Raw genomic sequence first — 16,950 nt, forward strand, 5'->3', positions numbered from 1 at the left:
CCAGTTAATACAACTATTATTCAAATTTATGCACCAACCACTAAGGCCACAGATGAAGAAATTGAAGATTTTTACCAACTTCTGCAGTCTGAAATTGATCAAATATGCAGTCAGGATGCACTGGTAATTACTGGTGATTGGGATGTAAAAGTTGGGAACAAAGGAGAAGGATTGGTAGTTGGAAAATATGGCCTTGGTGAGAGAAACGATGCCAGAGATTGCATGCATGCTGAATTTTGCCAGACCAACGACTTCTTCATTGCGAATACCTTTCTTCACCACCATAAACAGCAGCTATTCACATGGACCTCGCCAGGTGGAACACACAGGAATCAAATCTACTACATCTATGGGAAGAGATGATGGAAAAGCTCAGTATCATCAGTCAGAACAAGGCCAGAGGCCAACTGCAGAACAGACCATCAATTACTCATAGGAAGTTCAAGTTGAAAGTGGAGAAAATTAGAACAAATTTACAGGAGCCAAAAGTACGACCTTGAGTATATCCCACCTGAATTTAGAGACCATCTTAAGAATAGATTTGACATGTTGTACAGTACTGATCGAAGGCCAGATGAGTTGTGAAATGACAGCAAGGCCATCATACATAAAGAAAGCAAGAGTTCATTAAAAAGACAGGAAAGAAAGAAAAGACCAAAATGGATGTCATAAGAGACTCTGAAACTTGGTCTTGAACATCGAATAGCTAAAACGAAAGGAAAAAATGATGAAGTAAAAGAACTTAACAGAAGACTTCAAAGGGCAGCTCTAGAAGACAAAGTGTTATAGTGACATGTGCAAAGAGCTGGAGATAGAAAACCAAAATGGAAGAACACGCTCAGCATTTCTCAAGCTGAAAAAAAACCAAAGAAAAAATTCAAGCCTTGAGTCTCAATAGTGAAGAATTCCATGGGGAAAATATTAAACGACACAGGAAGCGTCAAAAGAAGATGGAAGGAATACAGAGTGATCATACCAAAAAGAATTGGTTGATGTTCAACCATTTCAAGAGGTAGTATATGATCAGGAACCAATGGTACTGAAGGAAGAGGTTCAAGCTGCACTGAAGGCATTGGTGAAAAACAAGGCTCCAGGAATTGATGGAATATCAACTGAGATGTTTCAAAAAATGAATGCAGTGCTGGAAATGCTCACTCGTCTATGCCAAGAAATTTGGAAGACAGCTTCCTGGTCAACTGACTGGAAGAGATCCGTATTTATGCCTATTCCCAAGAAAGGTGATACCAAATGTGGAAGTTGTTGAACGATATTGTTAATACTCTATGCAAGCAAAATTTTGCTGAAGATTACTTAAAAGTGGCTGCAGCAGTATATCAACAGGGAGCTGCCAGAAATTCAGGCCAGATTCAGAAGAGAATGTGGAACCAGGGATATCATTGCTGATGTCAGATGGATCCTGGCTGAAAGCAAAGAATACCAGAAGGATATTTACCTGTGTTTTATTGACTGTGCTAAGACATTTGACTGTGTGGATCATAACAAATGATGGATAACATTGCAAAGAATGGAAATTCCCAGAACACTGAATTGTGCTCATGAGGAACCTGTACATAGATTAAGAGGCAGTTGTTCAGACAGAACAGAGGGACGCTGTGTGTTTTAAAGTCAGGAAAGATGTGCGTCAGGATTGTAGCCTTTCACCATACCTGTTCAGTCCATATGCTGAGCAAATAATCCAAGAAACTGGACTGTATGAAGAAGAACGGGGCATGAGGATTGCAGGAAGACTCATTAACAACCTGCGTTTTGCAAATAACACAACATTGCTTGCTGAAAGTGAAAACGACTTGAAGCACTTACTGATGAAGGTCAGAGACTACAGCCTTTAGTATGAATTACACCTCAATATAAAGAAAACAAAAATCCTCACAACTGGACCAATAAGCAACATGAAGATAAACAGAGAAAAGACTGAAGTTGTCAAGGGTTTCATTTTACTTGGATCCAGAATCAACAGCCGTGGAAGCAGCAGTCAAAAAATCAAAAGATGCATTGGATCGGGCAAATCTGCTGCAAAAGACCTCTTCAAAGTGTTGAAGAACAAAGATGTCACCTTGAAGACTAAGGTGCACCTGACCCAAGCCATGGTATGTTCAGTCACGTCATATGCATGCGAAAGCTGGACAATGAATTAGGAAGACTGAAGAAGAATTGATTCCTTTGAATTGTGGTGTTGGTGAAGAATATTGAATATACTATGGACTGCCAAAATAAGGAACAAATCTGTGTTGGGAAAAGTCCAACCAGCATGCTCATTAGAAGCAAGGATGGTAAGACTACATCTCACATACTTTGAACTTGTTATGAGGATCGATCAGTCCCTGGAGAAGGGCATCATGCTTTGTAAAGTACAGGGTCAAAGAAAAAGAGGAAGATCCTCAAGGAGATGGATGGACACAGTAGCTGCAACAATGAGCTCAAAGCATAACCATTGAGAGCATGTTGCAGGACCAGGCAGTGTTTCATTCTGTAGTACATAGGGCCACTATGAGTTGGAACCTCCTCAACAGGCACCTAACAACAATAATTTTGAAACAGAGTATACTTCATAGTGATTTTATGATATAAATGCAGTGTGCTAGGAAACTTTAAGATTCAGCATGCATAAAAAGAAAAAAAAACCAAACCCAGTGCCGTTGAGTCAATTCCGACTCATAGCGACCCTATAGGACAGAGTAGAACTGCCCCACAGAGTTTCCAAGGAGTGCCTGACAGATTCGGACTGCGAACCCTTTGGTTAGCAGCTGTAGCACTTAACCACTATGCCACCAGGGTTTCCATCAGCTTGCATAGGCTACTAAAATTAGAATTTCTTTGTTAGAATGAATTCTATTCAGTTTCACAGTTTTCTGTTTATCATAAATTTGCCGCTTGAAATTCTGTATCAGCCATATAGATATATTCATTTTAATGAATTCAAGCTATTTCATTTCCTGTTTCTAAATAGGGCCAGTCATCCTCTGAGAGATACAGGGTCACAACCCAATTCATCGCATAAGCATATCCTTCCAGCTGACTTGTTTCTATGGGATTCTTCACTTCACTTTAATATATGTTTAAGTTTTAATCTGCCTTTCTCAATTTCTAGTTTTATGCCTGATTTAACTGGATTTTTTTTTTCTTGATTAGAGTATAGATTATAGTTTCCTTAAACTTTCCCACTCTTTCAAAATAATGCCTTTTGAAAACTTGCGGTGATTTGGCTTCCTTAGAAGTAGTGAGTTTCAAAGTGTGGCCCCAAGGCCCCACTGTATTTGAACCATAAGAGGGCTTATAAAAACCGCAAGTTCTTAATACTCTATTCCAAATCTCTGGAATAGAAATCACTAGGGCTGGATCCCAATTAGCATTTTTAACAAGTACCACAGAAGATTTTTGGGCCAACTATGGTTCAAAAGTCACTTTCCTAGGGTGAGGATTTTTGCGTTGAAATATCTTTCCTATACTTTTGTTCCTTACTAGTTTCCAACCTAAAATTTTTTTACCCTAAATTTATTATAAGTTAATTTAGTTACATTGCTAAACTATTCATTGCATATAAGGCATACTTTGAAGTGGATAAAAATTATATTTTTCGTAATTACCCATTAGTCTTAATTCCACTTGGTTGAGGAAACCACATCTCTTTTTGAACCTCACCATTGGCAAATGTTGAAGGGATCTATTTCAGTAGGAAATCAATAGGAAAGTGAGACCCGACCAGACTATTTTTACAATAACAAAAGGCCCTTTTTGACAATGAAAAAAATACTAAAAATATATTTGCTTTTAACATAGTCTTGGGGGTCAGAATACATGTAATATTTGCTGAATGGTTTAAAAATGGTTTAAGCACTAAGTAATACCTGGTCCTGTGCTAAGGCCTTTAAGGCAACTCAGGTATTGTTCCTGCCATGTGGAATCTCAGTGTCAAGAGTAAAGTAGAATTAATAAATGAATCTGTGCCGTTGATGACAGACCTTTTAGGAAACCTGTGAAGTGCTTGGAAACCCGGGTGGCGTAGTAGTTAAGTGCTATGGCTGCTAACCAAGAGGTCAGCAGGTCGAATCTGCCAGGCGCTCCTTGGAAACTCTATAGAGCAGTTCTGCTCTGCCCTGTAGTGTCGCTATGAGTCATAATCAACTTGATGGCAGTAGATTTGGTTTTTTGGGGTTATGAAGTGCTTAACTTGGCACATATGCAAGAGAATAGTGCAAAGACAGGGAGCTAGGAAGTACTCGTAATACTGTACTTTCTACTGACTGTTGAAGAAGGGTTCATGGAAAAAAGGAATTTCCAGATGCCATTTAAGGGGAAGAAGGAATGTTTGAAAGTCTTAGGAGAGTATTTGAAGCACAAGGGCTGGCCACAACATCATGGAATAAGAGCAATGGCTACGGTAAACAAAGGGCCCCCACTGGAGAAGCCAGGGAGATGGTGAGGAATGTTCCAGTAATCCGTGCAGAATACAAGCAGGACCTAAGCTGGAGAGCTTTTATTAGGTGGAGGGAACAAGTGTAAATGGTGCCCCAGAGAAAGAGTCCCCAGAGCTTGGTAAGTTACTGCATTTAGAGGCCAGGAGGAAAGAACAAAGTGAGTATGAGATAAAGGAATGATCACATAGAGATTAAATTAGAAAGAAAAAAGGGATTTTTTTTTTCCATGTTTATAATGATGAACCATACACAATTAGAGATAGTACTAATAAAATATGGAGCTTAGTAAGACTTAGTAGTGTCTGGAGTGTGTGTGTAGACAATACAGAGAACAGGTACTTGAGAGCTAACAACCTCACTGCTGGAAAAGACTTAGGTAGATGACACGGGAGAAAAAAAAACGGGAGAAGGAATGGCAAAATGTAAAGAGGACCCGCCCACACCACGGGCTGAGGACAGATGGAATGTGGGGATGCAAAGTAAATAGATTCAAGTGTCTGTTTAATCAGAACTTTCCCTGAGGAAGAATTTTCAGCAGCCTGTTTATTAAAGCAATATTCACTATAACAAGCCTTTCCCATAAAATAAAAATAGTTTGAATAGTACTTTGACATATAATGGAATTTGACCTACAGTAGCAAAGTAAAAAGGACAAAGAAAATGGGAATTATGGCTGTAATTTTTATATGTGAGCCAACCAGTTATTCATAGCAATAAATTCAGTCAGTTCTAGACTTGTCCAATCGAGGATTATCCATATCTTAACTTTTTTTCCTTCTTCCGAATGTTTACCTTTGTCCTGGAAAAGGGAAGGAAGGTTAGTCAATTTCCTCGCTAGTTAGAAGCACCAGTAAAGGATTTGGTTGGGAAGAAGATGAGTAATTATAGGACGTTTATGACATCCGTGTGCTCCAGTAGCAAAGGTGATCAAAGGTTTCCTGAATGTTAATGCTTGGAGTGAAGGCAATTCTGGCTATCAGTTAGGAATCCTAAGTAGAATTTCTGAGGTTTTGTTTTACCCTTTTCTCCCTTCCCTGCAGGTGGTGCTTGGCACTTTTCATTCAACGTGAAGTTTTACCCCCCAGACCCCGCCCAGCTTTCTGAAGATATCACCAGGTAATTGAACTCTGGCTGTAAAAAAGCAGGCCTATTGGGAGAGTTGTGCTTCTCAGAAACTCTGTGGAGAAGAACATGCTTACATCTGGTAGCCTCACAACCGTCCACACTCAGGGCAAACAAAAGGCGGTTAACTGAGAGCACACATCTGATGAGAGGATTTTCCAAACCATATCTGTTCACAGTTGAATCTTTGGTCCTAGGCTGATACTTCCTTCTGCCTGACCCTGGTGGGAAAACACCGAATGAGAGGCTGTAATCTACCTACCAAAGCCAAATTGGATGGGATTCAGCCTTAAACGATGTACTACTACTTAGTACTCCTGCTTTAAAACTTGGTGGGAAAATATATCATTGGATACTTAATGCTTTTTATATTTGGTATTTGAAGCCATTTAAAAAATGACACATACACACATATGTACAGATACACAAATACACGTGTACAGATACACAGTCACACACATACATTTAAGAGTTGTTTATTCAAAGAGAAAAGCTGTTAAGCACCTAACATAAAAACGTTCCGGTTTGGTGATGGAGCCGCAAGTGTGAAAGGGGTTTGTCTGAGGCCTCTCTGCATTCTGCCTGGGGCCCCTGACACTCCTGCTGTGTACATCTGTGGCCAGTCAAAGCGATGGTGTACAGTGTGTGCTGAAAGTTTTGTGTAAGCCTGGCATCCTTCTTGGAGGGCTTTTAAAAAAGTGAAGTTACTCAAAACAGGTTGAATCACTTGATCTGATTAAAATAACTTCACCAGACATGTTAGGAGGATAAAAACAAGTTCCAGAGGATCTGCTTTGTATTTGCATTAAATCAGAGAAAGTTTGTAATTTGTTATTTAAAGATACCTTTAAATGGTTTAGGAACACTTTAATTATGGCTAAATTGTGGTTATAGAGCCTCTGTTGTTGTTGTGTGCTGTGGGGTTGATTCAGACTCACAGCAATCCTTTAGGACAAAGTAGAGCTGCCCTGGGGTTTCCTAGGGTTTTTGTTAGCCGCCAAGCTCTTAACCACTGTACCACCAGGGCTCCTAATCTTTATGGGGACAGGTAGCCAGGTCTTTTCCCCCATGGAGTGGCTGATGGGTTCAAACCGAGGACTTGCGGTTAGCAGCTGAGCACCTAACCATTGTGCCACCAGGGCTTCTTATAGAGCCTGTATGTTCCTGCATTTGAAAAGTTAGTGTGTGATTCCTTTTTATCTACTTGTGGAAAGTTTTTGGAGCCTGTTAAATGTTTGGGAATTTTTGTATCTAAATTATGTGGGATTTACTCACATCACCGGAAACCCTGGTAGCATAGTGGTTAAGAGCTACAGCTGCTAACCAAAAGGTCAGCAGTTCGAATCCACCAAGTGCTCCTTGGAAACCGTATGGGGCAGTTCTACTCTGTCGTATAGGGTCGCTATGAGTCGGAATCATCGACTCGACGGCAGCGGGTTTGGTTAAGGGACTTACATCACCAGCTTAAAATCATGCTTAGAAGGGATTTTCAGACATTACCTACTCCAGCGGATTACAGTTCGTTTCTTTTGTGAACGGTTCAAGGTGTATTTTATTTTCATACCCATATAGGAGGCCATGATGGGCATTAGTAAAGCTCATCAGTGTTAATACTTACTGTGAGGCCTTCTACAGTTGTGTGACATGTGTAAACCCTGACAACAAGCTAACAGAGGTCAGGGCATCTCTTAGTGGAGATACTTTATACATGGAAAATGGTTTACATTCCCCCAATTTGAAACTCGACTTGTGGGGACAAGATTATCAGATTTAAGATAGTAGCTCTTCACAATGAGTCATTACATCAGATTCTGGGAACTTAATTAAACCAATAAATGAGAACTTAAAATAGGAGAAATTATTTCTTCTTTGTAAAAGACTGTCTAATCAGGAACGCAGGAAATTGAGATCAGAGTTTATGATGGCATAGCTGTCGAATTACCTGAAATCTTGATTGGTCGTATATATGGGAAGACTTTTCATTTAGATACCAAAATGAGACTTCCTTAATTCTAGTTGGGGCCTAAAAATTATATTTAAGAGCACCATTTTTCATTGTGATTATTCTAACCAAAGATTTCAGGGAATCTGTTGGGGACTGTTCATTTGACTTTAAAAATTATTTTAAAAGATAATTAGAGGCATGGTTTCTCTTACTCTATATTTTAGTAATAAAATCCTGTTTTATATTGAGCATTGACTTACTTCTAAACTCATTGCCTTGGAGTTGATTCCTACTCATAGCAACCCTATAGGAATGAGTAGAACTGCCCTGTAAAATTTCCAAAGAGTGCCTGGTGGATTTGAACTGCCGACCTTTTGGTTAGCAGCCATAGCACTCACCCACTATGCCACCAGGGTTTCCGACTTACTTCTGGATGTTCTTAAATGTTACATTTTGTGGCCAAGTATTTTTTCCTTATATCTAGATCAAAATACAGTGTTAGAAAATTTGTTTGGAGAGGTGATTCATCAGGGAGGAATTGTTTACAACACGATGTATACTGAGCGTTCTCCTTCCCCCGCGTCCTAATGCCAGCTTTTTTATTTGTCTCTTGCCCCCTGGAAGGTACTACCTCTGCCTACAGTTGCGTGATGACATCGTGTCTGGGAGGCTGCCTTGCTCCTTTGTGACTCTGGCCCTGCTGGGCTCTTACACTGTACAGTCAGAGCTGGGAGACTATGACCCCGACGAATGTGGAAACGATTATGTGAGTGAGTTCCGCTTTGCACCAAACCACACTAAAGAACTGGAAGACAAAGTGATTGAACTGCACAAGAGCCACAGGTCAGTCCCAGAAGCCAGGGTGGGGGGTGGGGGGGCTTGCATTTCACATTAACCTTGATGGGTGGGCATCACTTACACAAACCCGTCTTTCCAGTATTGATTTCCTTAAATTTAAGGTTGAGGACTTCAGCCAACTGAGCCTGTATGTGGTGAAGTCCTGGGATAGTTAAACTGTCTCTCACTGGGAACATTCAGGAGTTCTTTGTAATGTTTTCTTTGAAACCCATTCTTTTTGTTACTCCCTCTCCCCATCCCCCGAGGATATACGCCCTGGCAGTTCTGTGCTGGCTTATTGGTTGGGTAGCAGAGGCCTAAGTGGGGCCTGTTGCAGCCCGGTCAGGGAAAGGGGAAGCAGCACTGTAACACACCCCTCCCTTTTTTTCTTATCAGAGGAATGACACCAGCAGAAGCAGAGATGCATTTCTTGGAAAATGCCAAAAAACTATCCATGTATGGGGTCGATTTACATCATGCCAAGGTATGTATTTGTTTTAACCCCAAACTTTCTATTTAATTTTATGTGATTCAACTTTTTGTTGTTTGTTGCTGTTGCTGTTGCTCTAAGCTGGGTATTTTTCTTTTAGTTAGTTTAATGTTGGGAGTTTACACCTGTGTTTTTCTGTCAGCCTTGCTTGATGACGAAGCAAATGTAGCTCTCTAATATGTACTAAGGGGTCTGCTCTGTGGGCTCACGCTCCCATTAACTGGGGTCTTATCCCCCTGGAAGCCAGCGGTAGGCAAAGGCCCAGGTCTCCTACTGATTCAGTTAAAACTTAACTTGACCTCCACAGCTCTTACCTCACCCTACCTTACCTGTCACAGGGGCATTTCTCACCCCATGGGGCGGGCCCTCTGCTCCACTCAGACCCTGTCATCCTTGCTCTGAAGTGCCTGTCTTTGCTGACTGTCCTATTTTTTGCTATCTGCCTGTCTGAACTGCATCGGTCATCCAAGACCCAACTGTCACACCTGTTATGTGCTGGGCACTGTTGTTGCTCCCATTCTGGATATCCTCTAGGCACTAAGTAAATTCTTGCAGAATTTAAACAACTTTCTCTCTTAAGGTTGAGGTACTCTGACAACCAACTAGTACTTTGAAATAAGATTTTTTTTTTTAAGTTCAACTTAACCACCTAGACTAAGGATTGCATAGGTGTTTGGTAAAATGTTAAAAGATGTATCTGGGCACAAAGTCTTGGGGAGAAAGAAATAGGAATTAGACTGTATTTTTTTTTTAGGATCCTAAGGTTTAGGATCCCTGGTGGCACAGTGGTTAAAGCACTCGGCTGCCAACCACCAGCCACTCCGCAGGAGAAAGATGTGGCAGTCTGCTTCCATAAACATTTACGGCCTTGGAAACTCTAATGGGTCGCTATGAGTTGAAATCAACTCCACAGCAGTGGAGTGCCCCATAGGGTTCCCTTCCAAGTAGCAGCTGGTGGATTTGAACTGCTGACATTTTTTGTTAGCAGCCATAGCTCTTAAGTAATGTGCCACCAGTGCTCCTCTGTGTAAACAGTAGTGGAATTATAGGCAAGCTTTGATGAGAACTTGTGTCAGCAAAGAACCTGAAATTTGTTAGGCTCTTAGGGATAGATTCTGGTACTTGAGTGGTGTTAAAAAGGTCAGCGTGTTTAAGAGACGGGGCAGCTTCCTCTGAGTTGGACTGACAAGATAGCATCCTGTGTAGGAATATGTGAATATATATATAAGATCGCTTCTGTATGGGAATGTGTATTTTACTTCTAATAGATAGATCTTGTGGTCTAGGGCTCAAAAGAATGTGCAGTTATAGGCTTCCAGGCAAGCAGGTGCCTTAGACAGTCAGGTGTAGGGCCCAGAAATGAAAGATGGTTTTAGCTGGCTCTGCTCAAGCAAGCATCTTTTAACCTGAAGACCTATGGCAAAGAAATCTGATCTCTAGGTTCTGTGGATGCTGCAAGTGGGGCTGCTCTCTGGTTGGTGTTTTGGGAGCGGATGAATCCACAGTGAGTTTGGACAAGAACGTGGCGGCTATTGAATTAATGCAGGTTTGACTGGTGAAGTCTGTCAGTCATTTTGAACATCACAAAGGGTGCGCACTTCCAAGACCTGGCCCCTGACACAGTCTTTACAATTGGCTGGGTTTTACACCAGGGGCATGCTAGTACGTTACATGCCAAGTCCTTGGACATCTGTGTGTAATCACAATGGCAGGGGAGCCCCACTGACTTGCCCGTTCATCGTTATACTCTTCATGCATTTTGTGCTCAGAAAACAAAGTTGTTCTATATTTTATGCCAGGTATAAGGAAAGGTGAAGAATTTAAAGTAAAAATAAGGACACACTAAAAATTTTTTTTTCCTCTCAAGATTTTTTTCGTAGGTGGTTGAGTGGCTATACAGTAAGGAAAGAAGGAGGAAATGACGGTGGCCTGAGCATTTGAGTGAATCTGAAGCTATTTTTGAATTCCATCATGCACACTGATTCACTTACTGCCCAGAAAAATCAAATAGATAAATAAAAATTAGGTGTACATTTAGGGAAGTGCATCTCAGGATAGATCGGTATTCCTACCAGTAAAAGCAAAATTGTTTAATGTTGCTAGAGCTACTATAGTGAAATATACAGCTGATTTTTCATCTGGTAATATGATTTGAAATTATGCCAATTAAAAAAGAGAGAATTAAGGAAGTGCAAATGCAGCCTGCTATAGGATTTCATCTGAATATTAAGTATAACAAGTGATTCGGTGATAGACTCCATTTTCTCATGCAGGATACTCTGTCATTTCCAGAAGGAAATTTACTGAATTAAATTAGAGCTAATTTCTGGCCATAAGTAAGATGCTTCTCTTCTGTCGATGGCATGAAAGGCCCTGAGCTTCAGGATCCGTTTAAAAATTCTGAATTGTATAAAGAATAAACACCCACATCAGATGAGCGTTCCCCATTTTGGAAGGCCTGTGCTATATGCTTTTTATTAGGATCGTCTGACTCTGCTTGTTTGTTAATAGGCTTTGCTTGGAGTCCTTTAATGTAGATATAAATCCATATCAGATATTCCAAGGGCTAAGGAGTAATGAAGGATGATGAAGTTTGAAAAGTAATTCTGAGTTAAGAGAACTGTATACCAAAAACCAAACCTGATGCCATCGAGTTGGTTCCAACTCATAGTGACCCTATAAGACAGATTAGAACTGCCCCATAGGGTTTCGAAGGAGAGACTGGTGGATGTGAACTGCTGACCTTTTGGCTAGCAGCCAAGTTCTTAACCACTGCACCACGAGGGCTCCTGTATACCTGTTTGTTTTAATGATGGTAGACTAGCAGGAAACTATCCAGGTCTTTTTCTGTACTCCCTGTAAAGAGAATATTAAATGTATTTATTGATAGTGAAATACATATGTCCCCAAGAAAGACTGCTGTTACAGCTTTTAATAAAAAGAATTTGTAAAACTAACCTGTATACTATGGGCTGTGGCAGCAAATTTGGTATCAAGATAATTCGTTTTTTGTTGCCGTACAGTGAATGAAATTAAGACTCTTGCCCAGTGTAAAAACCCCACTATTCCTGACATTTGCTTTCTTCATTTACTGTTTCTTTCAACACACATCTGACTTAATAAGTGCTAGGCCCTATGCTAACAGCAGGGTTACCAGGAGAAAGCGGCTTCTGCTCCCGACCTGTCTTGAGGAGAAGGATGGCAAGCAGGAGTTCACCTTGGTGCCTTTTGCCCACGGTGTGCTACAGTTAGCAGAGTTAGGTGGGATGCGGAGAAGAGGGGACTCATAGAAGCCTTCCTGATCTTCCTCATGAGGAGGTCCTGCTTCCTTCTCATGCAAAGAAACTAATGGGTAATTTTAAAAAGATAATAAGGCAAGGGGGATTAAATGTCCTTGTCCTCTGCAAGTCAAAGGCATATTTCCTAAACTTATTCTCGATTTCTCAAAGAAGAAAGTGAATGAAAAAGGAGTTACCCACACCGTGCCTTTTCTCCCCTACATTTGTGCTTGTGGTGGAGGCAGACACATTTTGGGTGGCGGGGTTGTGAAGGATCAATAATTCCAGCACTTGTCAGCACCGGGTTATAGCTCTTCAAATTGCTTTTTCAAATTAAAGCCCTTAATAAATGGTACACGGCTTCTGGTCTTTGGACTAAAATGTGCTGAGTTCTCCTCAGATTTTATGATGCTGTAATATCCTGCTATTAATTATTTCCACCCCTCTAGAGTAATTTGACTCGATGGCAGTGGGTTTTAGAGTAATTTGATACATTTCCAGTATAAAACATTGTGTTTTAAACCAATTATATTCTATTTGTAAGCTTACTTTTCCTCAAAATGGACCAAAATAATTACTCTTCATTCTAGAAATGTTCATCTTGTGCCTTGTACTGGCAACCTTTATGAAGTAAATGCCCGCAATACAGATGACTCAGAGTCTCCTGTTGGGGTTTTCTCATCCCCCTCTCCCTTTTGGTGGTACTGAATTGACTCAGGGACAGCAGGGGACGGTCCTGCCTATGAGTGTGGCAGGGAGCCTGAACTTAGCCTCCTGTGTGTGAGCAGCCCACCACCCTTCACCTTTCTTGTGCTTGCTCCTAATAATCAGTGAGATGAGGGTGGGAGACATTACCTCACAAAAACTCCTGCTTTCTGTGATTTTTTTTTTTTTACCCACTAAAGGCCACCATCAATGTTAATTTTACCCTGATTTCACTGGAATAAAAATTTAGGAGGGATAGACTATACCTGATCTGTCTCCTGAGCTGTCTCTGACTGTTGTGATGACCTCTGGCCATCATACATCCCTAAGAAATGACCTAAAAATTAAATGTTCAAGTTGTAATAATAGTATGATTCCACTTTTATTTTTTAAAAAAAACTATACCCACATATGAAATGTATCTGTATTCATGTATGTGAACCGTATCGTTAACTGTGGTAACCACTGAGCAATGTGCTTGTGTGTGGAGAAGGAAGTTGGAGGAATGTGTTCATACTTTTTTTTTTTTTTAACCCTTTCGTGAACTAATTATTTTCTGCCTTGAATTTTTGTTGATTTGTGTTTTCATTAATGGAAGCATGCTGAATCATCAAGTGTGTCTGAATTTTTGATGGGTAGTATAGATTTTTTTTTTTCTTGCCTCCTCCCACAAGGCTAACCTAAGTGTATAGTGGTGCATGTAAAGTACCACTAATTATGCCCCAGAGTCCCCACCGGGGTCTGTCGGTACATACGTGTACGAGTAAAAGTTTTCACAATTTCCTACCAAAAATTCAGACACCTCATACAACACCCTGTAAAAACAGTAATTTGTGGCACAGACCCGTTTCTTTGGTTTCAGTCCGTCATAAAGGCCCCTGCTTTGCGGTAGCCTGCACTGTCAGTGGTACAGCAGCTTCGCAGTAAACCTTCAGAGGCTGAAAAAATACTTGGTCTCTAGGTTAAAGTACTTTAGCCTTTCGTAAGCAGTAAAAGGTTAAAAAATTATATTTAATTTTTTTATAATTTGTAAATTTTACTCTGATAAAAATGGTATGTAAAAAAAGATTAAGGCTCTTTTTAAAGAAACAGACCCCAAAACACTGATAGGAAACAACTGAGCCCTCTTACTGGTGGCCATGTTAGTCAGTGCTGCCTTTGGCCAGGGGTGGGAGAGAGGGAGAAAGAGGGGATTTTGTTTAGGGGGTATTGAGTTACGTTAATGACGATGGGGTAATTTAGAAAAGGGTATTGAGAATTACACAATCATCGAGAATGGTTGCACAACTTGAAGAATATAATCAGTGTCACTGAATTATACACGTAGAAATTGTCAAATTGACTTACCTTTTGTTGTTTATGTTTTGACCACAATTCTTAAAATTAAAATAAAAAGCAAAGAGTGCTGCCTTAAGCCAGGCTGTCTGAGTTCAACTGGGCAAGACAACCTTTCTATGCCTCAGTTTCCTCATGAGTAGAAGGAGAATAATAATAGCAATAACCTCAGGATATCATACTGAGGATCAAAAGAATGTGAAGTGGCTAGAGCAGTGCCTGACACTCAGTAACTGATACCTGTGGTTATTATATTTGTGATATTAACACACATTTTACTGAGCCAGTCTTCGCTGTGTGCCGTATTTACATGGTAAGTCTAAGATACGTGGGAAGCAGATTTTATTCAAAATGTCAAATCTCCATGGAGATGAATATCTTCATCAAAAAATTAATGGTCATTTTCTTAAATGGCTGTAGCGTTTTCATACTTATATTGAGGTTGAGGTAATCAGTAGATAGGTTCTGTGAGGGAAGCTTAGCCATTGCCTCCAGCCATACATGGAAGAAAGTAAGATGCTGATCTGTGGTTTCTTGCTGCTATTTTACAGGATTCAGAAGGAGTAGAAATTATGTTAGGAGTTTGTGCGAGTGGTCTGTTGATATATCGTGACCGACTTCGAATAAACAGATTTGCCTGGCCCAAGGTTCTAAAAATTTCCTACAAACGGAACAATTTTTACATTAAGATCAGGCCAGGAGAGGTAAGTAGACCTGAGTTCGCATGTAAGTAGGGAGGAAAGGTGCCTGGCACCAAACAGAAATGTAAATTACTTGCCTGTGAATTTTGAGTTTTGTGGGACATGGTGAATTATTTCTAAATGCCTGAGAGAATTTATTATAGGTTCGCCCAATAAGCAGTAGTAAATAAAACTTTCTTTCTTTTTTATTATCTTGTTCCAATTTTTCTCATTGCATCCATTAATTGAAAGGTGGTTTTTTTTTTTACATATTCTAATATGAATCCAAGATTCATGAATAATTGCTTGCATATTTCAGGCTGTGGTGTAAAAGAAACTCTTAGTTGATAAACCTCTTCGTGAATATAGAGTTCTTCCTATCTCTCCTGTGATGAGAACAAATCTGGTGGTACCCTGAACTGAGCAGGTTAGAAATGATGTGCATCAAGATATGAGAATGCCGAGTGTAAATTTCAGTTCTGTTAATCTTCCTTAGCCCAATGTAGCCATGTATCCATGTATCCCAGCCTTTTGTTTTTTAAATCAGAGAAGCTAATGGAAGAGTCAGAATTGTTAACCAATGCTTATTCTTTGGTCAACAGCAACCAAGATCAACTTAACATTTATATCCTCCTTAGTGATTTGTACATAAAAAACCAAAACTAGTTGCCATCGAGTCGATTCTAACACATAGGGACCCTAAAGGACAGAATAGAACTGCCCCACAGAGTTTCGAAGGAACACCTGGTGGATTCGAACTGCTACCCTTTTGGCTAGCAGCTGTATCTCTTTACCACTGCACCACCAGGATTTCTAGTTTGTATGTAAAACCAAAAACCAAACCCAGTGCCGTCGAGTCGATTCCGACTCATAGTGACCCTATAGGACAGAGTAGAACTGCCCCATAGAGTTTCCAAGGAGCGCCTGGCGGATTCAAACTGCCGACCCTTTGGTTGGCAGCCATAGCACTTAACTACTATGCCACCAGGGTTTCCAGTTTGTACGTAAGAGGTAATAAATATTGGCTATTATCAGCATGGTAGATAGTATCTCCAATTTTTCATTTGTGTGGTTAATGTAATGGAGGCAGTCAGAGCTCTAAGAACCTGGCTCATTTGTGTCTCTAAACATTTTCCAGTATGGTATAGCTTTATCTCCTGTCTTTAGAATCTACATCTCCACTAGAGTTTCTTTGTGCAAAACGCGATAAAAATAAAAATCAGGATCTAAAGGCAAGCAACCATCTTTCATGTGGATACAAAATCATACTTAATATTTGAAGATTGAAAATAATCTGTAAGCTCTTCATGTAAATACCTGAAACTAGTGTTATTAAAATACTTAAAAATTGCATGTCATACTTAATGACCAGTATCTCTTCATTTGAATTCATTGAACATTTACTGAGTAAGCACTTGTTTCATGCCAGGTAGTAGGTTAGACACTGGAGACAGAATGATAAATCTGACCTTGTTCCTGTCCTCAAGGGACTGTCTGTTGAGCAGAGAAACAGACTTGCACACTGTGAATGATAATGCTGCCATACAGATGTGCCCATGTTCCACAGGCACACAGTGAGTACAGCCTTAGGTGAATCCAGCAGGGAAAGCTGGAGAAACGTCAGTGGACAACAGTGAGCTATGGAAGGTTTTGCATTCGGAAGTAACGTAACAGGATGATAGCTATGATAAGACCTAAACTGGAGCCGTGGCTGTGGGAAAGGAATGCAGGGAGCAAATTTGAAAGAGAGGTTTCAAAGGTAGAACGAGGTCTTGGAAACAGTATGAGAGAAGGGATAGAAGAAGGGAAGAGTCCAGGATAATCAGAGGCTTTTGGTTTGGATGAGTAGGGTGGATGGAGACAAGACGGGAAAAAAGAGAAAGAATTTCAGAAAAAGGATTGAAATTTCCCTGGGGCAGATTTTCAGAGAGTAATTCTTATGTATTAAAAAATACAGAACTTAAACAGAGTCATCAACTGTATATATTTTGTTCAAGGTCGTGGATATGGAATAAATTACCCAAAGAGCAAGTCATGTTGGAGAAGAGAGGGCCTGAAATAAAACTCTAGGCACCACCACTCTTTGAGGGAGGGGCAGGCAGAAGACATATGAAGCGGAAGA

The 16,950-nt window shown here is 40.3% G+C and overlaps 1 protein-coding gene across 6 annotated transcripts in view; it reads left to right on the forward strand.

Moving 5' to 3' along the window:
- EPB41L3 (erythrocyte membrane protein band 4.1 like 3) overlaps positions 1-16,950 on the forward strand; it is a 200,321-nt gene that overhangs the window by 147,234 nt on the left and 36,137 nt on the right. For 5 of the 6 annotated variants that reach the window (XM_064294669.1, XM_023543950.2, XM_023543953.2 and 2 more), the window contains exons 6-9: positions 5,477-5,552; positions 8,128-8,346; positions 8,737-8,824; positions 14,700-14,852. In XM_064294669.1, the coding sequence (XP_064150739.1) occupies positions 5,477-5,552; positions 8,128-8,346; positions 8,737-8,824; positions 14,700-14,852 (536 nt within the window). The remainder of the gene's footprint in view (positions 1-5,476; positions 5,553-8,127; positions 8,347-8,736; positions 8,825-14,699; positions 14,853-16,950) is intronic. The other variant, XM_064294668.1, reaches the window with a different exon arrangement.

The sequence above is a fragment of the Loxodonta africana genome, chromosome 11, assembly GCF_030014295.1.
Source record: "Loxodonta africana isolate mLoxAfr1 chromosome 11, mLoxAfr1.hap2, whole genome shotgun sequence".
NCBI lineage: Eukaryota > Metazoa > Chordata > Mammalia > Proboscidea > Elephantidae > Loxodonta > Loxodonta africana.